Below are 23,465 nucleotides of genomic sequence, written 5' to 3'. Positions count from 1 at the left end.
ACATAGTCTTGCCTCAAATCTGATTAGTAATTTAATTATCATTGTGTTGCAAATGGAGAAGGCCATGTTCGAGCACTGGTTTACATTTCCTTATAATAATAATAAGTTGCAAAAACTAAAATTGGCAATAAACCTTTTCTCTCTCTCTTTCACTACATGCAAGCGATAGCAGTCATTGTAGTTCATCCAAATCCATATCACCACATCCAAATTCCAAAAGCACCTGTTCCAGTTTTTTCATGCCAGAAATAAAACTTTATAATGTGCATAAATTATGTGAGACATAATTTTACTTGTTTCCTCATTGTTGATCGGATTTTGTTTAATGAATTGGATCATTGTTTGGCTTTGTTTTACTTGTTTCCTCATCTTCATTTCATTACCAGGCTGAAGAATACCCTCCAGGCAGGGTTCAGGGAAGTAACTACCAACTTCTATTTCATACAAATACATATCAAATATCAACATTAAAGGGTGAATCAAAATATTAATTACTTTCAGTCAACAAAAACATCTTATGATACAAATGATGAAAAGACAAAAAAAAATGTATCCAGTAACAGTGTGAGTTTTATACCGTATACACTACAGTTTAGATTGGGTGGTATTAATGAATACATTGTCCCGGTTCTGGTTGACACAGCCACTGTTATTAGTATGGTTTATTCTTCGTCATTACCTCAAAATATGAACCAACCAAAAGGTAAAAGACTAAAGAGTATCACTGTTATAAATAATAAACGCATGCTCACGTGCCTAAAGATGAAATATATGTCGGATTTAAGACCAGGTAAATTAATAAAATTTATGTTGCAGAGAGTTCACCTGTCAAAATAAATTGTGACTAGAATTGCGACTGGTATTCATTCTACTTCAACTCATTTTTAGATAGTTTTTGCCTCAGGTTCTTCAGAGCATCCACAACTTCAGCATCAAGATTGTGTTTCAGTAATCTACCTTGAAAAGAAGTAGATCTGTACATATTACATAATAGCATAAATAAGCAAACCAATGAGCAAGACCTGTCATTGTAATACAGAGTAGTTGCATTGACAACACCAATAGAAATTGCACAATAAACGAGTTGATTCATCTGTACAAAGTTAAGGGTTTACTTTAGGTTACTGTTGATGGCTGAGAATTGCATGAACTTGTTCTTACATGGTCCAGTCAAATAATGTGTTGTTTTTTCTTTATTTTTAATTTAATTTTTATTTAGGAAGCTCATGAAGAAGTTAAATGAAACATTCATGAAAACCAAGAAAAGTATATGTTCATTAAGGATTTGTGTCTGTAAGAAATCACAAAAGACTGCAATAAACTATAAAATAAGTTGGTTTAGAAGTGCATTAGAGAATATTGAATCTAAAGCTGTACACATATTACATAGCAAATCACAAACTATACTTGAAAATTGGAGCTATCAAAATGGACTGAGCGTGAAGGGCTGATAAATAGTTGAACAAAAAGTTTGGACTGGGCTAGCAAAAATCATGCAGAAGTTCATAACCTAGAACCTGGACCTGCTTTGAGCATGGCCGTTGACTCAAACGTTAACTGTTTTTTAACACAACAAGCTACGCCTAAAGAATATTAGGTTCTTTTGTTTGAAAACTAAAACTCAATTGAGCTAGTTCTCAAATTTATCTGTCACTAGCACAAAACTTAATAGTCCAAACCTTCTGCTTCATTGAATTAATTTTTTGAAAGATTAAACTATCATATTTAGAATTGTACAAAATAAAACATAAGTGTTGCCAGGCTACTACATGTACTAGGCCTACTTGGATTGATCCTAAAATGGACAGGCATATTTTGACAACTCTACTGAAAATTCATAAAAGTACATAATAATACCAACACATACTGCAGAAAATAATTAGCTTTATTGCAAGTAGAGCACACCTTTGCTCTTGAAGCATCATTTCAACCTCCTTATGTGATGCCTTGATCTACTATCCCAACAATTAATAAACAGGACCATGTAAGATATCATTAAAGATGACCAAAATCATCCAGAGGTTTAAATATGCAAACATTTAAATAATACTCTGTCAGAAAACCTGAGATTTAAATGTGCAAAGTAGACAGTAAACAATTTCAAAACAATGCATTATATGATAGGAAAAAATACACAAACAAAAGAATTTTTGATCACCTTTAATCTGTCTGTCTTATTTTCTTATTAACTTAGATTCTATATCAGCAAAAAAAGATACTACTCATTTTAATGTCTTCATCCCATAACTAATATGATGCCTCAAATTAGCATTTTACCTCTGTAACCAAAGCCTTGCAACTCCAAACAAAAGCTCCCTGGACAGAAGCAACAGTATAAATCTTTTGGACCAATAAACAAACCGCAACAGATACAAAGAATAAGGAGGAAATCGTGCCAAGTTCTATTTCTATTTATGCAGAATTTACATTTTTTTAAACAGTTGATTAAGGATGGTGCAATATTCATAGCTAGAAAATAAGTGTGAAAACAATTACGAATGAAGTGTATAATATTTTACTAAGTGAAGGAACCATACTGCTCCATGTGCTGCATGCTGTTGACAGTGATCAGAAGTGACAACCCAGACTTTGGGGCATCCATCCTCCTTCAAAGCTGCAACCTAAAACAATTGAATAGAATTAAAGATAAGTTGTATTGAAATATGAGGAAATTAAAAATGTGGGGGATAGTATGTGAAAGTGATGGTTACTAAAATTCAAATAACTAACCTCCTTTTCTATCCATGTATCAGCACATGTTTCAGATGTGAAAATAACATCGACTCTGGAAAAATAAGATTTGAAGTTAGAAGTTAGAAGAAGTGTTAAAGTAAAATGATATGTTGTAACTTGTAAGATAGAAAAAAGTTAGTTTGTGAGGATTAAAATAATAAATGAACCCTGCAAAGTTTTCCTTGTGAGTTGGGAGGCCAGACATCATAGCATCAAAAACAGCAACAATTTTGACCTCTCTAAGAGTACTGAATGTAACAAGCTCATTAAGAAGCTTGTGGCGAGCAATGTGAAGATGTCCATTGATGAAATGTTTCTTGAGCTTGATCCAATAGCCACAGACATTATAACCATCAACTAGCAATACAGGGACTGCATTCTCTATACCCTGGTTTGTACTGCACAGTGCACACAAATGATTGATGAGAGGAGAAATTGGTGATACAGGAACTGCATTCTCTATCCATGGAAGTTGAAATAAGTGTGGTTATGGTTATGGTTACTTACTAGTAGAGGGTGGTAGAGGGATCGCGATAGAGGTCAGAGTCATGGTCAACGACATCGTCCTTATCAATCTTTTTTCTGCGGTAACTGGTTGAAGGCTTACAAGTGGTACTAGATTTACGTTTTTGGAACTCCTATGTTGATAATATATGAATGGAATAAGTAATAGGAAGAGTGAGAGTGAGAGTATGAGAGATAAGTAAAGGAATTGGAACCTACCTTCCATAGCTTAAGGAATTGGAGATTTTGCTTGACATTGGATGTAATCCTTGGAGGAGGAATTGGAATTGAAGATTCAGAACCTTGAGAATGATTCTTCGATTTGGACATGAATTTCACCATACTGTGATTGTGATTGTGATTGTGATCATGGGAGATGGAAAAGAGTGATAGAGCTGCACCAACTACTTTTAATTTCATAGCACTCCTTCTCTTCTTCTTCTTCTTCTTCTTCTTAATTCTACTTCATCATCATAATAATAATAATAATGTAATAGATTCATACATCAAAATTGAACCTCTCCTCAGCACATAATAAGCATTATGCTATTCACTCTTTCATCTTCCATTCTCTTTCAACACTCAACCAACGACTGGCTCATATTTAGCCACCGACTAATATCTATCCTCCCAATTCCCAAATAACAATAATATATAATACTCTTTTTTCAATTTTCTTTTTGCTCTTTTTTAGGGAGTTTATGCTCTACAAAATTTAACTAGGTTTATTCTCAACATAATTTACATAATTTATCTTCTTTTATAAAATCAGATAATTTATATTTTTTCCAATTTATCCATGTTTATTTATGTTTTATTTTTCACCTAATTTTAAGAACATAACCCACTTGCTCATGTGTGTTCTAAAAGTTATTATTGCTTGTGCTGCCTTTCTTTGTACTGCAAAAAAAAATAAGTATTTCTTATTTCAATACCTTACATCAATAAAAATGTTAATTTAAAGAACTAAAATTCATTACTTTTACTGTTTTTGCACAACTAACTAGCTTAGAATTATACACTAAGAAAGTGGTCCAATCTTTTCAAAAAAGAGTGCTCAATTTTGTGTAACATTTGATTATATTATATTATACACTAAGTAAGAACATTGTTGGCAATTTGAGCATCATCCATTGTGATGATCTAAGGTTTACGATCGATAATCATCCACTTCTTATTCTTACATTGGATGCGTGTGGTAATGCTGTTATCTCTTCACCATTTTAAACTTGTTATTCTTGTGTCACATTTTTTGGGTTCAAAGCATGATTGATAAGCAAAAAACAACCGCCTTGCTATTATTTTCCAAAGTGTATTGTGTTTGAATGGATCATCTGAATGGAATTTGTCTTGTTAGGAATGATAAATGTGGAAACTTAATATTCAATTATTATTTGTTTGTTGGATAATAAGAGCAATGATTGGTTTATCATAAAAGAAGCAATTAAGGGTAGGATGGGTTGGCAATGTATCATGTATGTAGTGTAAGGAACAGGACAACCTGGACATGAACATTTATAGAAAATGAGAGAAATTATGTAATTAAGCAAGTTGGAACTCCTTTTCTAGATTCTAGTCTTGTACTTTTTGGTATAGCATCCTTTTTAGCTAGTACTAGTATTAATGATTTTTTAGTCACTTTCATTTTATACATGTGTATGCATAAGGAGAAGCTCATCCCTACAAGCATGTGGAATTCAACACAACACAACACAACACTGATTGCATCTAGGAACATGTATAGTATAGAATAGTAATATTAACACTAGTATTATTTGAACATGCAAAATAACATACATTATTATTAATTATTAATAATATAGAAAAGAAAGAAGTAGTATTATTTGAACATGCAAAATAACATTCAACTCAACACCGGTTCTGTTCTGTTCTGTTCTGTTCCTCCCTTGCTGTTTGGATTAGCAGTCATGGCACATTGGAAGAACAACCAATAACAATTTGTACATACACCTTTTTAATTTATTCGCAATAATCACACTGCTACTGCTTCAAAATTCAAAATTATAATCTTGTATTTTTGTTATATACAATTTCCTTTATTTTAGTGCCTCAATCTTTTATTCCCCTTCAAAAGTCACCAACATTCCATGTGCATCATATTTCCTACCCTTGTTCTTACTCTGCTTTAATTCTAATCATACAAGGTTCTTCTGCCACTGCATGTGCATATCAATCACCTCTGCCCACGTCTCATTATTTTGCACTTCTCAACTTCTCCTCACACCACTCATTCTTTTATTTATGCTATATATATATATATACACGTACCTTTCACTTCATAAAGTGTTTTAATTAATCTCATAAAAGAAAAAGCTATAGGGGGAATTGATACTACTTACCAGTTACCACCATCAACAGCAACAGCAACAGCAGCAGCTAAGATGAGCAGCAGTCCTGCACCTTGCACCCGATCCTGGTGAGTGAATACCAAACCAAAACTAATTAAACCATTTTCATTGATGTCTTACATGTTACAAGTGTATATATTGAGAATTTCTTTGTTGCAATTTTGTAAGGTCAATAAGTGAGGACTCCCTTAGAAGGTATGTGCAATTTGCAAGTGAGAGCTGCATACAAGAGTTATTAGGAGCTTCAGATACAAACAAAGGAAATGGCAATGATGGCTGGAAGGTGCTAACTGATCTTCACAATGGAGTTGAGTTATCAAAACGCAGGTCAGGCTCGCTTCACACGTTTAGAAGCCGTTGGGTCCTTAGATCTGTCTCTCCCCAACAATTCATCTCTGTCGCCAATGCCATTGATGCTGCAAAGGTAAATATCATTTTCTCTCTCATTATATTGAAAATAACACTTTTGTCTTTAGCATTATCCTTCATCTTATTCTTTATCTGTGGTTCAATTGTCTTTTACTTTATTTTTTTATTCCTCTTTTTGTAGTGCTACAATTACATTATAGGATTGTGAATGTGATCAGCTATAGTTCCATGTCATCTGTTGAATTCCCTTTTCTGATATCGGAATTTCATTTTATTAAGCCAGCAATGGGACTCTGATCTGGTGGAAGCAAGATATATAAAAGATGTTGAAGACAACCTGAGCATAATTTGTCTTAGGTTTGGAGATAACTCAAAGCCTCTCTTCAGGAATAGAGAATTCATTGTGTACGAGAGGCGTGAAACCATGGAAGATGGTACCTTGGTCGTAGCAGTTGCTTCACTACCAAAGGAAATTGCAGCTGGCTTACATCCAAAGCAAAGCAATGCAATCAGAGGAGTGTTGCTACAGTCAGGATGGGTAGTTGAGAAGCTTGATCATAATTCATGTGTGGTCACTTATGTTGTTCAGGTAATGCAATAATAAGCTCATGTTAATTTCTTCTCCAAAAACTTATCAATATGCTTTGTTATGTTTCAGTTGGATCCTGCAGGATGGCTGCCCAAGTGCTTTGTCAATCGAATTAACACAAAACTGGTTATGATCATTGAAAACCTAAGGAAATTAGCCCAATCATCTCCAAGTGAAGTTGATAAATGATTCATTACTTTCTTGTAACTTGTAACCAAGCATACTATTACTATTAATGTCAAATATTCATATTTAATATCATACATAAATAGAGCCATTTTATCCATTTTCAGCACTGCAGTATAGATATTTGAATCTGTAGCTACACATAGTATACTATCTTTTCCTATTTAGCCTTTACTGCAATGTCCACGATATTATTTATAAAAAAGACTAGGTAATCAATTTTACTGTAAGATTGTGATTAATTTGAAATTTTGATAGGTAACAAATCACTCAAACATGACCATGGGATACACACAGGGACAGTGAAATGCCATCTTATTTTTGACACTCTGAATTTGTCAACGTACACTGTTGTTGTAGGAACATTATTCCTTTTAGTCACAACCCATTGAGTTAGCAAATGATACTTTATTGTGGTTTGTGGCTTTTGCTTCCACCACAAAAGCAGCAGCTAACATTTCACTGCTACAACACACCATCTTACATCCCTTTAAATATTGATATAAAACACCAAACTGTATACAAAAAGAATAGTAAATGTATCATTGAGTTCAGACCCATCTATGGACTGATGTTGCATTCTCGCAAATACACATGACCATAACCTAATTTAAAAACTAGTAAACTTCAATTTCTAAAATAGACTTTTCCTTGTTATATTCTTTCACAAATACCCTAATAAAACTTGTTAAAATGCCCTATCATTTAATTTCTCACAATTTAAACTAAAAACTAGTAATAATTTCCAGGAGACAAGTTAGTAAGTCTGAGATTCAGAATGTTGGTTAAATTGTAATTAATATAATAATGAAATGACTAATTGGAACTAATCAAAGAGTTCTCATAAGCATTGATCTGTTGGTTAAATTAATTAAATAAATAATACAAGTACTCTACAAGAAGTTTATAGTAGTAGAAGGATTTATGCACTTACATTTATGAGACGGTTACAAATAAATTAATTAACAATAAGAAATGAAGTTACAAATTGCATGCATGCATGCAAAACACATAGCATTGATTTATCTATCTGCCTTTTTGATGGGAATGATCTGATTTAGTTTGTTAGGATGAAATTCCAAGTTGGTATCTGATTGTGTCTCCTCAACAGTGTCTCTTCTTCTCTCTGCCAACTTATTACCATCTGATCTTCTTTTACTTTTTTGGTTATTCATTTCTTCTTTATCTTCTTTATTACTATCTCTTACAACTATCTCATGTGGTTTTTGAGTTCTGCTGCTTTCCCTTGACCCTTTCACTTCTTGCTCAAAGTACAGGACCTGCACTACTGTTCTTAATGGCAGAAGCTCGTTTTTTACCGCACGCCCACGCACTTCCTGTGACAGTTTTTGACACTCCAGAATTCCACATACCCTCTTCTTCTCTTCCTTCCTCAGCTCAGGATGCATCTGTCATCATTCATTCAATTCATTCATTCATTCATGTTTCCTGAGCATTATTATATTTGTTCAGCATCAATCAGATCAACAAAGTTTAAGTCACTGACCTTAAGATAGATGCTTATTGCATGGTAAAGTTCATCATGTTCTACTCGAGCAATACCAGGCACGGTTTCGGCAAGAGATACAAACTTTGAAACTGGCATATTATCATCCCTTGCCACCACTTGAAGATAGGAATCAATGAGCTTCCCAACATTTCTGACTGATCTTAAAAAATAGCTGTTATCCACAGCACCTGGTGACATTCTTTTCCAAACCTTCAAGAAAGTTTCCAACACTGCTTGCACCAACTCAATATCATAGTAATTCTGGTCAGAAGAGGATGTGGAATTAGGATAGAGCAGGTCACTCACTGTTGCCTCTTCAAACTGTAGGCTGGCTCTACGTATCAGTTCTGTTTTTGTCACCGAGGATGCACCAACATGAATTGAAATGCTAAGAAGTCTAAACAAGAAGCCGATCGAAACTGACCCTCTATCTGCAGGAATCATGCTTACAACTGTTTCAAGAATTTTTTGGTTTCTCACCTTAGATTCATCTTTTTGGGATGATGCTGAACTGCTTGAACTTTTAAGCTTTGTGATGCCAGGTAGCCACCGACACGCATAGACATGCAAAGCTTCACCAATAAGCTGAGGGGGGAGCACATATGTTGATCGAATTGCCATTATTATGCACCTGAAAAGATCTATGTCGAGATCAGAAACATCCTCAGTCCACCAATCCCTTGGGACAGAATGGTGCTGTTTTTTTGTATAACCAGGCCTAGTGTAGGTGTAGGACCATTTGACCTGCACGGATTCATCATTTATAAGAAAAACTATCCATACTAGGAAAAATCAAAGCAAGGTAAAGAAGCTTGAGTTTTCGAGTTCTTTACCTGGGGTGGGGGTGTGAGAATTTTTTCAATGATTGAATCAATGCACTTTCTGACTATACCAAGATTCTCAGACCACTCTGGTAACGTAGCAGTAGTCTGAAGTGTAGCCATGGAATCCTTCCAACCTTCAAGAATGCATGAATTGAAGAAAGACTCGAGTTTTCCTACAAAGTTTCCCTTCTCAACAGAGTCCTTCATTCTAAGGAACTTGGCGGCACAGAGTGCAAGTACATAGTTATGGGAACTGATGTTGATTGAAATTCCATAGCAAAACTTGGCACAGAGTTCAAAAGCATCTCCCCCTCCAGGTATATCATGAAGATCTAGGGTAACACACTCAGAATCGCTGGAATCATAGCAAAGCCTTTGTAGGAGGCCACATTTGGGAAGAAGTAAAAACTGCAGCTAAAAAGAGCAGCATTATAACCACAATAATATTTGGGTTTTCTTTTGACACATACCACACATTGAAACTAATTCCAATACCTTGTGTAGCATATAGGTCACATCATTGATTTTTATCACAAGGTCTGCAGGTATATCTGAGATCAGAGTCCTGAGTTATGAGAATACATGCTATTAGCTCAAAAAACAATTGTGTACATAATTTTGAGGAAAGGGTTGATGTGAATACCTGGTAGCTTGTTCAGTGTAGAAAGTGTCTGGCCTTGCCCCAAGTTTCATGAACTTCATTTTTATTTGTTCTATACCAAATCCTCAACAAAACAAAACTTTTAGTTCAAAGCCTGCATAAATTCAAAAAGACTGCAACTTGAATGATACTACTACAGATCCCATAAAGTCAAGGTAATCTGGTACATTGTTTGTGTGAGAGAGAAGGCCTTAATAGATTGATGAATATAAGAGGTGAAGGTAGAAGACAAGGATGGGCATGATATCATTGTGTGGATAAAAATTCACTAACTAAATAAACAAGAGGAATGTGCAAAAAGACTTCACTTCAAGTTTTATTTTGTTTTAGGAAGAGACTAAGGATTAGAAACTGCCTAGAGAGTTTTTGTAGGAGGACATGCACACTTCAAAGTCCAAAAACTAAAGCTGGATTGAGTAGGTGAAACTAATGGAAAGTTTTGTGGATGCAGAATACTTGCAATACGGAAACTAATGGAAAGCTGGATTGAGTGTGTTACAGAAGTTTTCCTAACAGAGAGCAATTGTTATAGATCATTTTCGATTTTCATCTAAAGAAATTTGACATGTAAACTAATGCAGACTTTTTTCTGTTAAAACTTATATTAGCCCCGCAGTGGTCCACTGCTGAGTCTTGTAATTTATCACACTCCATATTAAGTATATAGTTATATATCAACAAAGGTGGAAGCCAACTTTTTTCTCCTTACTCTTAGTTCATATCCTTCTCCTTCACTTAACACACTAAAGAAATGAATTGAAAATGTGTAAACGATACTAAATGAGTAAAGCAAGAATAAGAGAACATACCTGTTAAGATATTATATTGATGTTAATTACTGCTTGAGTCTTAGGAAGCAGAAAAACTTGAAAAACAAGTGTTTGTAATAAAGCATATATGATAGGTGTACATAAACAAGTGAAGCTGAAAACTGAGTGATTTAGTAATAGAGTTATATGGAAGTAATAAGATTCGGTTAGAAAGAGACAGAGAGACAGAAAGTAAAAGAAAATGTGTCCTGTCCAAACTTGGGCAGAAGAGAGAGATGGAGTGGTTGGTTGGGAGTAGTCAACATAGTAATATAGTTTATGCAAGTGGGTATGTTGTATGGGTTTAGATTTTGGAGTGGTGCTCTCCTATACTATACTATACTATACTATTATATAATATACTATACTATACTATACTATACTAATAGCATTTGCATTCATTCATTGGAAAGAAACGGGGGATGGTGGTGTGAGCATTGGTGTGATGATGGTTTGGTTTCCCCACTCACTAAAGTTTGGGATATTCTTGTTCATCACTATGTCCATGTCGGCCACTAATCTTTGAAGGAAAAAAGAACCGAGTGACCACGTGCCTTTACATGGAGATAATCGTTCTCTCACACTCCAATACCAATGCATTTAATTTGTTTATTGTGTACGCATCATCATGATCAATGTTTACGATACAAAAGGCTTATCATTTATATGTAAATGATGGCCTTTGATAAGGATGCAAATATGTGTTATTAAACGTAAGGTGGTAGAAGGTTTCTTATGAAAGTAGTTCACTAGTTATGATTATGTCTGTATGAGGAAAGTCAAGTGTGAGTTGAAAACTTGAGATGTAATAAAGCTGTCCTTCACGTTAATTAAGAATCATGCTCCATGTGAATCATACTAGACATCATGAATATGTGTATATATATATGTTAGAGAGAGCCTTGTATAGGTAGTACTGAGTAATAAGTATTGCTTGGAAACCCTTACTTCAATATGGCCTTAGTCAATTCTTCATTAGTTCATCACGATGGACCTACAAGGACTAAGTAAAGCATTATATTTCAGCTATCAAGTTGTACTCCAAAAAGTTTCCACATTTTGGTTCTACATGTTTGACCAATGAACTTCATTGGCCCTATTTAATTTGGTTCTCTTGACAGAGAATCTTATTGCAAATCCTGCATTTTATAACTTTGTCAGATATTGTTTTTAATTTATAAATAAGGAAAAGTATATTTCATATCCTAAATGAATGTCATATGTTGCCAAAACATTACCAAAAGTGTATTATCCTTTCCAATGTTTGATCTATCTATTTATCTCTCTCAAACAATTACTTACTTTGTTTGTCACCTATACATTAGAAACAAACTGCTCATGCAAATTCTCACAATCTTCTTCCACCACTGTCTAATTACTCCTCTCATTTACAACACCAATTCGATCTTATTATTAATAACTCCAATTAGTGTTAATCATGTTTCTGTACCAAACCAACCAAACAACAACTCTCAACATCGTCATCATCATAGCTGTGAAAATTGTAAGATCCGCCATGTTCAGCTCCAGAGTGTGAATTCACTTTTGTTCCACTGATAATCACATGGACCTTCTTAGTCCTGATATGATGCCAGCATGCATGCATATTATTCCAGACCAAGCTGAAGATTGGAAATAATATAATATTTGTTCTGAAACAATGATGCTGTATGCATTATGAGAATATCACCTACCTTCCTTAATTGTTTAAACTCAAATCCAGACCCTATTTTGCAAGATACTCCTTCTCAACTAGATTCAAAGTCAGCTTTAAACGTTCCTGTAGATTTTTTATGATGTTCTTGGTAACCCTTTTCTGGTGTTTTGTGCTTTTCTGCCATTCAATTCCAAAAGATACCACCACTTTACACCCCTTTGCCTTTGGTCCTAGATCATCAATTTGATGCCGCACGTGCAGCTGTACAATATTTTTACAAGATACCTAATAGTCAATGAAAAGTAACAAGAACACAAAACATAAGCATGTAAATCTGGCATACTCACATTGAAATAATCACCAAGAGGTACTCCATGGAAGTTCATAACCTCTTCCAAAAGCCAACACTTTTCATCCAAACGAGATCTTTGCTGAGTACTTGTGACCTCAACTTTATAATTTGAAATACGCTTCTCAAACTTGTAATACACTGCCCTCTCATACACATCACTGTTCTCAGATACCCAAGGCGTATAGGAATAATTACAACAACCAGATTTTTGCATGACTCTACGGTCCAACTCACCCCCACCGAATAGCTCCATTAAGAAACTAACCTGAATCAATTAAGGGAAAACAAATATAATCAATCACAGACAACAATGTTGAAGTTGCACAGAAAACTAAACAAGGATCAATAACTTGCAGGGAGAGAGAGAATACAGGGACTGGAAGAACACAAGAATAAACCTCGGACATGCTAACATCATCGAGGCCGATGAATGACCCACTCTCTTCACTACTAGGGCTTTTGGTTTCAGAATCTTCTTCAACTAGTTGGACCTTCTGTTCAGGACTCAAGGCTCTAGCCTTCCACAGAGCCATGATAGTCCTATATCAGCAACAGAATAGTTTTATTAACATTGGATATCTTGTAATGTATAAAATCACTATTAACTTCCCATATTAATTTCTTAAAAGTAAGAACATATTATTCCATACCACCTCACAAATGGATAGGTATTTTTTAGGTGGTCAAAACATTTCACATAAAAATCTAGTTGGATATATACGAGTGGCAGTCAAGAAACAACTACATTTATGTCAAAAATGATAATTAAATATAATTGGAACAAAACAGTATCATATATCTCCAATAACAAAGATATGAATTACCCAAAAGAATTGCCAATAATGACATAATAGCATAAATGCACTTTTCAAACGATCTCAAGGACTAAAAAACACATAAGAAATGAGTATACGCTGGCGTCGTCGTTGGTGTCATTATTATATACACTAAAATACAGGGTAAAGCTAAAATAAATAAGATATATAACAGAAAATATTTGTTTACCAGTTGCAGTAATATACACAAGAAACAAGATTGTATGATAACATAAAATGTCAATGTCTACCTTTGTGCAACATTGGAAGATACAAAGGATTGGAAATGGAACTTCAGTCGGCCTTGTTCATCTTGTGTTTTTGCACCCTGTCTTGCATCCAGCCCTCTCCCCTGCCGAAGAGTTATGACAAGTATTGGACTACCCATTGATGCAAACGTAGGAGGAATGACCTGAATGTCTTCGATGTCCTCCCAAAGAAAAAAGAACTTTGTCTTGTGCCCAAACAAATTTGCATTAAACCCAATTATTCTTGCGGAAACAAATAGGCGGCCCTAAAGAGAACCATTGGCAACTTGATGATATAACACTAAACAAGCACAGTTCTACTTAAAACCAAAATAGAAATTGACCACATGACTATCAACATAACATAAAAGATAAATCACACCTGCAGGGGCATTTTTCTTTTCAAATGACAGGTGAAGTCATTGATGAGAAATTCCTCAGGTGGAAGCCCAAAGAGTTTCTGAAATGCTGAATTTGTTTGTGGAGACCGCAAATTAATCTACAATTTTGTAAATGGTAAAGAAAAAATAAGCCATAAAAAAGGTGAAAAACATGAATGAAGCACAAGAAATAAAAACAACAGAAGGCATGGCAACATAGTTAAATGCGTACCTTCTTCCCCACCTCTTTCTCCATTTTACTAATGTAGTGTTTTACAACATTGTCGCCTCTAGTGTTGTCTAAGAAAATTCTTAAGTGCAACTTAGACTGACATGCAAGAGCCAACTTTCCTTCAAGAGGAATCCATATATCAGCAAGATCTGAGATGTTGGTTTTCAGGAAATTGATTTCAGCATGTCCTAGAGATACAGCTCCATCAAAGGGGCCATCAAAGTCATAAACTTCCACATCCAGCACAGAAGGAGGATCATCCATCGCATCAAATTCAAATATTTCTGCAAAGGTAGAATAGGTTCTTAACGAAAAATACCTTATCATGTACAGCAAAACTAGACTTAAGTGTTACATAACTATAGGTTCAAATTTTAATTTATAACTTAAGCGCTGACCATAAAGGATATGTATGATATTCACCATTCCATGAAGGATCAGATTTCTGAAACTTGATTGAGCTGGTTCTTGTTTTCCCATTGCAAGTAAACACCACATATGAATCAGAGAGCCCACTAGAATCAACAGAAGCTAAATTATCTCCTTCAATTAAGGCTACAGTTAGCAACCATCCATCTCCTTGTGCTTTAATTCCATGATCGCTACCTAATACTGGAGTACCAAAAAAACCTATATGAGAAAAGACAAATATGCACCAGATGATGTAAATAAGTGACAAATGATTAAGAAAGTCGCCTCATTAAAAAACAACCTCTCCGCTTGCGAGGTAAAGCTACGTACAACTACCCTCCCAGGCCCTACTAAGTGACTGAGCCACCCTTTTTATTAAAAAGACAACTAAGTGATTACCCTGTTTTGCTCTGGCCTGCACGAAGCGTGAGATTAAACTGAGCACTTGTTCACCTTGAAGAACCAAGACAGCACAAACAACAAGTTCACCAATTGAATCTGGCAAGTCAAGCCCAACAAACTCGAGCCCTTTAATTGTTCCAGGTGCGGCAAGCCAAATATGGACAAGCACATACAACCCCATTATGAATGTTGATACGACAGTGAAGTTCCCAAAATACTGCACTGCCAGCTTCCAATCTGACTGTGGTTCTGCCTGTAATGATGCCAAAGCTTGTTCTTTATTGGAACCAAGGTCCTTTGAATCAACGGGCTTAACAGTTTGCGATAACAAAACGGCAAATTGATCAAAGCTTTCCTTCATACCTTGCCGAGCTCCACTTTCTATCATTCCTTTCATCATGGTGCTTTGTAAAAAATTCATTCGCCATGATATCACCAGGCGCGAACACTGTTCTCCTGATGACAACTCTGGTCCAGGTGTGACCAAATAGAGTAATTCTGCCCTAAAGCTGCTCCCATACATAACATCTGGAGTGTTGACAACAGCCAGAACAGCAAAATTCTTACCATCAGCTTTTAAATATGTTTGCTCCTCATACCCTTTGACAGCCTTAATTAATCTATTAGCAGCCTTGATGTAAGTGAGCGATCTTTTCAAGCTCTCTCCGCTGTTTTCTAACTTCCAAGGTCCTAATTGTCGTTCAGTAGTACCTTGTATTTCTGCTAATGATGTGGTAAAGTTAGAATCAGGTGAAAAAAGTAATACATTCAAGTCTTCTGGGGCAATAATATATAATTGATCAATAACCACCCCTCCAGGTAAATTGCTAGGAATTTCACTTCCTTGATCTGTGGCTTGCATTTTTCGCAGTGCTTCATCAAAAGTGTCATTAAAAGACTGATCCTCGGTGTTGATCTCATCACCAACTTCAACTTTACTAGTTTCAGGTTCCTCTAACTCAATACTTCTACTGGGTGCAAGTGAAGACATTTCAGAACCTATGCTAAACATTTGAGCAAGTCGACCTGCAAATGATCTTTGAGAACCGGATTTCTCATCCTTAAATGTAATTTCGTCCCTTCTTGGAGACTCAAAGTCTGAACGGCCATTGGAAGATAATGAAGGAGATTCGGTAATTGCATCAGCACATTTTCTTGAAGGTAATAATTGATCATCATTGTCATTTGATTCCATGGATGCATTATTTTGTGAAAGGGATATACTCAAATGAATCTCACCTGTCCGCAAAAAGAAAGTAAATATCACAATTTATGTTCAATATTTTTTCAAAAGTACTTATGCAAATGGCCCATTTGAGATATAAAATCCAAAGTATCAAATTGTTCATAATGCAAATATACATTAGCATGGAATCAATATAACAACAGTACAAAATAAAATAAACAAAGAAAAAGTTAATAAGTAAGGAGTAAAGAAAAATTGATTGAATAAGATTGATGGGAGGGCAATATAATAATATACCACATTGCTTGTTCTTGGACTTTTTGTTTTTTTTGTGTTTCAAAGAATACCAGGCTGTGCCAAGAGATTTAACATCCTCATCAAAAACAAGAGAAACTGGAACTTTAAGCTTTCCAACCAAGTCATCATGGAACTTATCTTCATCCATGACATTGATAGTAAGCTTGTCTTTAAGGTCATCAACCCAAAAACAAAACTCTTCATCCCACTTTGGGTTCAAACATTTCTTCATCACCTTTGTCTTGAACTTCTGTTTCCCCAACTGTAATCTTACGTACAAATCACTTGATCCATTATCCGTGCCTGGCAAGTTTTTTGCCTCAATCACACGAATCACAAGCTTCATTACTATATATTATATAATAACTACAATCTTCACCTAAAAATGTTAACTTTTTTCTTTATGACGGGGCACCCCACAAAGATCTTCCAAAAGGGTATATAATTGTTATTGATCAGACAGAAATATGTTAACTTTTTATAAAAACAAAAAAATACTTATTGTTAGAGATTCATCTGAGAAAAATGTAGAAGGATAAAATAGTTATTATGGGATTTGGATGATGGATAATGAATTGAATTGGAGAATAAAGAAGGCCAATAAAATGGAAAGGAGAGGGGGGATTGTAGGAGAAAATAAAAAAATGGAAAGAAAGAGAAAAGAGTATTATTAATTATTTTGTGATTAAGTTGGTTCCTGATTTAGGGAGGGAGGGTGGTGGTGGTGGTGATGATGGTGATGTTGTCCACCACCTCCCACTTTGCAATTATGAATGATATGATGCTATTCTAAGTTCAGGTGATTACAAAATAATACAATAATACAATATAATCCTAACATTTCCTATTTCTATGCATCTCTTGCCTCTTGTTCCTATTTCCTTCATACTTGTTCATTTACTAAAACAGGTCAACAATTAAGTCATATATATATATATATACTCACTTTTCCTAAATGCAGCATTACTATATATGCAGTGGTTATGAATTCAATGTAATAATAACACTATGTCCACTTTCAAGGAACCCGTCCATCCTTCTTTTTTTAATAATCAATGTTAGGAATTAATGTTTTAATATATTCAAAAGTAGTCAAATTTATTTCTCAATCCAATTTTACACATTAAATTATACACTTGTCACACACCAAAAAATATTTAATTCCTTATCATAGTGTGATTATTTAATAAAATAAAATAAAAACTAGGATCAAAGAATAGATAGAAGTGAAATTTTATGAGAAGTGATATATTTAAATCTTTCAAAAACATTGCCCTTAGCTTTTTTTAAATAAATAAATAAAAATTCAATCATCAATAATCCTTTATTTTGTTAGAGACTAAATATATTTACATATTTTTTTAAGGGACCCCGAGTCCTTAATCTAAACAACTCTTTAATCTACACAATAATCATCTGTATTGTTAGATGGAATATCAAGATGATGAGTTATAGGAGGTTTTAGAAGGAAATGGAGGAAAACACAACAATTCAAAGCCATAAAATATGAAATATACTTATGAGATGATTCGAAAGTTTTACTCTTCTCTTCTCTCCAAAACCCAACTGACAAACTGATCCTAAGGGCTTATTCGGGAGTTGGATTTTGGAAGGGAAAGAAAGGAAAGAGAAAGTTTGTGAGTCATATCATAAATGTATTTCATGGCTCTCAAATCTTCCATTTCGCTTCTTTCCCCTTCAAAATCTAACCACAAGGGAGAGAGGGAAGGGCATAAAAACTATTTGCAACATGAAAACACAAATAACTAGAATTATTATGAGTTAACTAATTGTTGATACTAAAAGCCAAATTCATAGTACTTCGTATGTTTTTAGTTTGAAAATTATAAGCATACTGCTATCTGATTACTCTATACTCTCTTCATGTTTCATAAGACTAGCTTTTCTTTTAATTGGTAACAAACTAGCATCTTATGAAACATGAAGTATAACTAACTTAAGTTGCTTAATTCATAAAGATGCTACATGCATCCAAGTTAAATTAGAAGGAAAAGGGAGGTAAATGTCAAGACTCAAGACTTAACAAGGTCATAATGAGATTAAACCAAACAATATTTGGGCGGTGTAGTCAAAGGCTGAATCTAGGCTTGCCTAAGGGGCAAAGGTGCTACAATGGGTCAGCGCCAGGGCTCAACAACAACTATTGGCAACTTAGGAGTTAGGCTCTGGTTCAACAGACTGTAGCACCTAAATGTGATGCTAACGTGGTAAGATAGTTTGAATGTTAAAAAGATTAAATAAAAAGTATATAAATACAAAATAGTCAAAACTGTTCTCCACATCTAATGTTAATGCTTTTCCTTCAGTAAATTAAGATACCTCCTACTATAAGGCGTTATATAGATAGACTCTATCTATATACACACAGAATATAACCCATCTAACATTAAAATTTCAGAAGCCAGTTAATGCCAAACAAAATAAAAACATAATCTAACAACAACAACAACAAAGCCTTAGTCGGAAAAACATAATGTAACAGATGTAGAAATTTTATGCACAGCCTGGTGAACCTGGATAAAGCCATAAACATTATCAGAAAAGATAACAACCATTGTGGCATAAATGCTAAAGGCAAATGACAAAAATCAATGTAAGGTTCTGCTTCAATATTATCAATTCCTGCTCGAGACAATAATTAGTACACAAGCAACTACCTCAACAATAAAAGTTCTCTAGTGCGCAAACACAGTGTCATTTCTTCTTGGAGGTCTATCAGGAATACTTCCTGGCTTGAATTTTGAAGCCTCGTGCCTTGCCAATTCAGGTGGAACAGGACTATTACTTTGAATAAGCATCTGCTTCAAGTCATAAAAGACATCAGTGTCATGAAGTGTCAGGAATGTTGTAGCCACGCCAGTCTTTCCTGCACGGCCAGTACGCCCAATACGATGTGTGTACATTTCAATATTCCCAGGCATATCATAGTTTATGACATGAGCCACATCGGGTATGTCAATCCCACGTCCAGCAACATCTGTTGCAACAAGAACATTATATCTCTTGGTCCTAAATCCTTCGAGACTAATCTCCCTCTGCTCCTGTGATTTCCCTCCATGCAAAGTGGTCACACGATAGCCATCCTTATCCAAATTCTTGGCAACCATATCGGCATTCTTCTTGGTGTTAACAAATACAATTGCTGTCTTGTCATTAAGCTCATCCAGCAACCTGTGAAGCTTATGAATTTTCTCAGATTCCTTCACCATGATCACATGCTGACTGATCAAATCAGTGGCCTTTCCAGCAGTGCCTATGGTTACCACAACAGGGTTCCTTAAATACTTCCTAGCAAGCCTCTCCACAGCGGGTGGCATGGTGGCACTGAACATATACGTGGTCCTATAAATCTTCTTCTCGTCGAGCTCTTCATCTTCATTCTCAGGTTTCAGATTGCTGGAAGGCATAGCATCCAGGACACCCATGACCTGGGGCTCAAACCCCATATCAATCATGCGATCAGCCTCATCAAGAACAACATAATTGCACTGGTTTAGAACACAATAGCGCCTTTCCAAGCAATCAATCAAACGACCGGGAGTGGCAATAACAATCTCACAACCTTGCCTAATCTTAAACCCTTGCTCCTCGATGGACTGCCCACCAACAATGGAAACAACTTTAAATCCCAGATACTGAGCAAACTTAACAGTCTCATCCTCAATCTGCTGTGCTAGCTCACGAGTGGGAGCCATAACAACAGCATATGGACCCTCGGCCTCAATCTCCTCGCTCATGGGGGGAAGCTTACTGATATAAGCCAACATAGGAAGAACAAAAGCAGCGGTCTTCCCAGAACCAGTCTCAGCGATGCCAATAACATCGCGCTGTTGCAAACCAAGAGGAATGGCAGCCATCTGAATTGGAGAAGGGGTCTTGTAACCAGCCTTATCGACGGCCTTCAAGAGCTCAAGGCTCAACTTACTCTCAATCCAGCTACGCATAGGGCGTGGAATTCTGGAACCCTTGTAGGAGATGTTGTAATCCTCCCTGAATATACGCCAATCGCGCTCAGTCATTTCATCAAGCTTCTTCTCACTCCAATGACGGTCTACTCTCATGTCAAAGGTATCATATAAATCAGCAGCAGCCTCCTTTCGGCGTTGGGCATCAGCCTCCTCAGGCTTCTCCTCAATACCATCCTTCTTCCGCAATTGGTCCCTCATCTCCTTCTCGTTCTTGGCAGCGAGCTTCTTCTGCTCACGGCGATCCATTCCAGCACGAAAACCACGACCAAAGAGGGGTTGAGCCTCGTGAGGGTTCTGGTAAAGGACATTCATGTCGCGGGAAGTGTCCTCAGTGTTTTCCCAATCGAATGAGAAACGGAACTTCTCGCTAGGTTTGATGACTCGCTTCTTAGGTTTCTTTGAACCAAGGTACTGTTCTTTTATCGCATCTAGCTCTTTCTCGCGCTCACGCTCAGCCAATTTCTCCATCCGGTTACGTCGCTCATCTTCCCGAGCCTTGTCGCGAGCCCTGTCGCGTTCTCTTTCACGCTCTCGTTCTCGTTCACGTTCACGTTCTCTATCCCTGTCCCTGTCCCTATGCCTATCCCTGTCCCTGTCCCTATCCCTGTCCCGTTCTCGGCGGTCAGAGGAGGAGGGTTTGAGATCTGTGGTGGAGAGGATGTCGTCGTGGCGGCGCTTCTGATCAGCGATTTGTAGTTGGCGGCGTTGAAGGGCTAACTCTTCGCGTTGGGCTTTGGTGAGGAAGACAGGCTTGGATGCTGAGGTGTTGGTGACGTCATCGCTGGAGCGTTTCATGATGATGGAATTGAATCAAACACACACACGCAGAGAGAGAGAGAGAGTGTATGAGAGAGAGAGAGAGTGTATGAGAGAGAGTGTATGAGAGAGAGTGTGTGTGTGTGATCTTCCTCAACACAGTTAGTTAGTGAGTTCTCTATCACTTTCAAATGGGCTTCTTCTTTACTAAGGAAAGGCCCAATTTAAACCCAAACTACAACTCGGCTCCAATTTGCTCTCGCTATTTCGCCTATAAAATTCCACTCCAACCATTCCATTCATTTCATTTCCCAATAATATCATTTTAGCCTAATACCTATTTAAACATTATTGTATCCTCTATTTTCTACTAAATAATAGATGGTGCACTAATATAACATTGTATAATTAATAGGACCTGCCTCCTCTAAACCACCAAAAATATGTGCATGCGTTTCAAGGTAATATATTAATTTAATTGATAATAATACATGATTACTTATGTATTTTATAACCAGTACCAAACCATTGAATTGAAACAAATATAGTATACATTCACCACCAATAAACCTGATTCCAGAAAACAACACTTATTGTTAGGAGGAACGAGAATATACATTCACGGACACTACTGTTTTTCTTATGTACAAACACAACTTCCTTTTCCCATGGTTATAATTTGTTATACACAGTTAATACATGTTTACTCATGTTGGTGATAAATGTCTGGACCTAAATAACGACATAAGATTGGACAGAAAACGCAAAAGAGGGTGAAAAGCACTGGAGTGATCAAGTTGTTGTTCATGTGAAACTCTGGAACTGCTACTGTCTGCGAAGCTTGATGAATTGCACCTGATTATGTAGTTCTCACTCACTTCCCTTCCTTCACATATGATTTTAACATCACAGCTTTCTTGGGCATTCTTCACTACCTTCTCTCCTATGCCATTTCCTCTTCCACTCTCACTTTTATTTCTATTTAAGTTAGCTTTGGTAGTTCCAATCACCAATTTCCTTATATTAAGAGTCCCAACAATGTCTACAATGGCTTTGGCAACGTTGTCACCCTCAATAAGCATTATCTCCACCTTAACCTGTATGCTCAATTAGTATCAACTAGCTAGTACAGATCAGAATAAACAAGTCGATCATCTTATTATATACTAATTAATTAATTACCTTTGAATCAAGGCATAGATGGTGGATGAAGTTTTGAACAACAAATTTTCTCTTGCCTCTCTCTTGGGTCAAGTACATGTTAACATAATCTGGATGTACATGACTCCTAGGAATTTTTCCCACTGTTTTTTATGTACATATACATAAACATAAACATAAACATAAACATAAACATTGAGGATATATAATACAACCAAACATACAAAGACATATATAAAGAAGATGATGGACTTACATGGAGTTGGAATGAATTTGATTTGAGGGAAGACGTGTATGAGAAAGAGAGTGGTAGAAGGTGTGACAACATGCTTCAATGCCCATGAAAGCGCATGCAAGCTTGAATCTCCATGATCATCAACAGCCACGTAAATAGCATCTATCCAGTTATGAATATCAAGAGAGAACACAGTACTGCTCTCGTTCTCGTACTCTTCTATTATTGTATCCAAACTCATCTTCTCCTCCTTCATAATATTGATCTCAAACAACTCATCTGAATCATTCATCTTCAACCCATTAAAGCTGAAGGTTTCTTCATCATCACAATCAGAATAGTAGTAGTGTAACCACTGCTCCGTTTCCATTGTTTACACTGTGTACAAGATGTTACGTTGCACTCATCTTAATTAATTAGGGATAATAAAATTGCAAATCAATATTCATTTACCAGAAATAAAGGTTTATAATTTTTAAAGTAATATGCACCAAATTAAATATGCCTTTTTCGCATAAGATAACTTTTGCTGCACGCCTCCATTGAAGTCAAAAATCAAAACAAATGATAGATAATGATATATTCGCTTTCATAAGGGGTGATTATGTAATGTAATAATACTATAAAACATATCTTAACACCAATAATTTATTTAACAAAAAATTGACAACGCAAAATTACATTAATACCAATATGACCAAGAAAACAATATTGAATATATTTTTTTGGTTACATAGGAAAGAAACAAACTAAACTAACAAATCACTACAAAGAGCCTGCAACAGAATTA

The 23,465-nt window shown here is 35.7% G+C and overlaps 6 protein-coding genes across 14 annotated transcripts; 1 reads left to right on the top strand and 5 right to left on the bottom strand.

The window, feature by feature from the left end:
- Positions 137 to 3,876, bottom strand: LOC109362147 (uncharacterized protein YacP). 5 transcript variants are annotated; one of them, XM_019607749.1, is made up of 9 exons: positions 3,457 to 3,876; positions 3,241 to 3,371; positions 2,901 to 3,131; positions 2,731 to 2,785; positions 2,538 to 2,621; positions 2,278 to 2,316; positions 1,906 to 1,952; positions 826 to 974; positions 137 to 223 (listed from the first exon to the last, which is right to left on the bottom strand). In XM_019607749.1, the coding sequence occupies exons 1-8, from the start codon at positions 3,655 to 3,657 to the stop codon at positions 869 to 871; spliced, it is 894 nt and encodes a 297-aa protein (XP_019463294.1). In that variant the 5' UTR covers positions 3,658 to 3,876; the 3' UTR covers positions 137 to 223; positions 826 to 868. The 5 variants fall into 5 exon arrangements, 4 of the variants coding, with proteins under 4 accessions (XP_019463294.1, XP_019463293.1, XP_019463296.1 ...); XR_002109362.1 differs by lacking the exon at positions 1,906 to 1,952; XM_019607748.1 differs by lacking the exon at positions 137 to 223 and having other exon boundaries at positions 602 to 974.
- LOC109362148 (PCTP-like protein) lies at positions 5,333 to 6,810 on the top strand. The gene is made up of 4 exons (XM_019607752.1): positions 5,333 to 5,674; positions 5,775 to 6,030; positions 6,259 to 6,564; positions 6,634 to 6,810. Exons 1-4 carry the CDS (start codon positions 5,640 to 5,642, stop codon positions 6,751 to 6,753), a joined length of 717 nt encoding a protein of 238 aa, XP_019463297.1. The 5' UTR covers positions 5,333 to 5,639; the 3' UTR covers positions 6,754 to 6,810.
- On the bottom strand, positions 7,594 to 10,834 carry LOC109363082 (BTB/POZ domain-containing protein At5g47800-like). 4 transcript variants are annotated; one of them, XM_019609257.1, is made up of 6 exons: positions 10,555 to 10,834; positions 9,728 to 9,809; positions 9,580 to 9,649; positions 9,094 to 9,498; positions 8,258 to 9,004; positions 7,594 to 8,159 (listed from the first exon to the last, which is right to left on the bottom strand). In XM_019609257.1, the coding sequence occupies exons 2-6, from the start codon at positions 9,784 to 9,786 to the stop codon at positions 7,773 to 7,775; spliced, it is 1,668 nt and encodes a 555-aa protein (XP_019464802.1). In that variant the 5' UTR covers positions 9,787 to 9,809; positions 10,555 to 10,834; the 3' UTR covers positions 7,594 to 7,772. The 4 variants fall into 4 exon arrangements, with proteins under 4 accessions (XP_019464802.1, XP_019464803.1, XP_019464801.1 ...); XM_019609258.1 differs by having other exon boundaries at positions 9,728 to 9,797; XM_019609256.1 differs by lacking the exon at positions 10,555 to 10,834 and having other exon boundaries at positions 9,728 to 10,231.
- LOC109361516 (C2 and GRAM domain-containing protein At1g03370-like) lies at positions 12,199 to 17,364 on the bottom strand. 2 transcript variants are annotated; one of them, XM_019606985.1, is made up of 9 exons: positions 16,535 to 17,364; positions 15,049 to 16,290; positions 14,662 to 14,850; positions 14,239 to 14,522; positions 14,009 to 14,125; positions 13,630 to 13,892; positions 12,935 to 13,103; positions 12,559 to 12,828; positions 12,199 to 12,472 (listed from the first exon to the last, which is right to left on the bottom strand). In XM_019606985.1, the coding sequence occupies exons 1-9, from the start codon at positions 16,878 to 16,880 to the stop codon at positions 12,281 to 12,283; spliced, it is 3,072 nt and encodes a 1,023-aa protein (XP_019462530.1). In that variant the 5' UTR covers positions 16,881 to 17,364; the 3' UTR covers positions 12,199 to 12,280. The 2 variants fall into 2 exon arrangements, with proteins under 2 accessions (XP_019462530.1, XP_019462531.1); XM_019606986.1 differs by having other exon boundaries at positions 14,662 to 14,844; positions 16,535 to 17,363.
- On the bottom strand, positions 18,920 to 21,423 carry LOC109362512 (DEAD-box ATP-dependent RNA helicase 21). The gene has a single exon (XM_019608344.1). The coding sequence runs from the start codon at positions 21,316 to 21,318 to the stop codon at positions 19,231 to 19,233; it is 2,088 nt and encodes a 695-aa protein (XP_019463889.1). The 5' UTR covers positions 21,319 to 21,423; the 3' UTR covers positions 18,920 to 19,230.
- Positions 21,916 to 23,084, bottom strand: LOC109362041 (U-box domain-containing protein 33-like). Its single transcript, XM_019607614.1, has 4 exons — positions 22,697 to 23,084; positions 22,462 to 22,583; positions 22,110 to 22,376; positions 21,916 to 22,079 (listed from the first exon to the last, which is right to left on the bottom strand). Exons 1-4 carry the CDS (start codon positions 23,043 to 23,045, stop codon positions 21,987 to 21,989), a joined length of 831 nt encoding a protein of 276 aa, XP_019463159.1. The 5' UTR covers positions 23,046 to 23,084; the 3' UTR covers positions 21,916 to 21,986.

The sequence above is a fragment of the Lupinus angustifolius genome, chromosome LG12 (assembly GCF_001865875.1).
Source record: "Lupinus angustifolius cultivar Tanjil chromosome LG12, LupAngTanjil_v1.0, whole genome shotgun sequence".
NCBI classification, from domain to species: Eukaryota; Viridiplantae; Streptophyta; class Magnoliopsida; order Fabales; family Fabaceae; genus Lupinus; species Lupinus angustifolius.
This window is presented reverse-complemented; position numbering and strand designations above follow the sequence as displayed.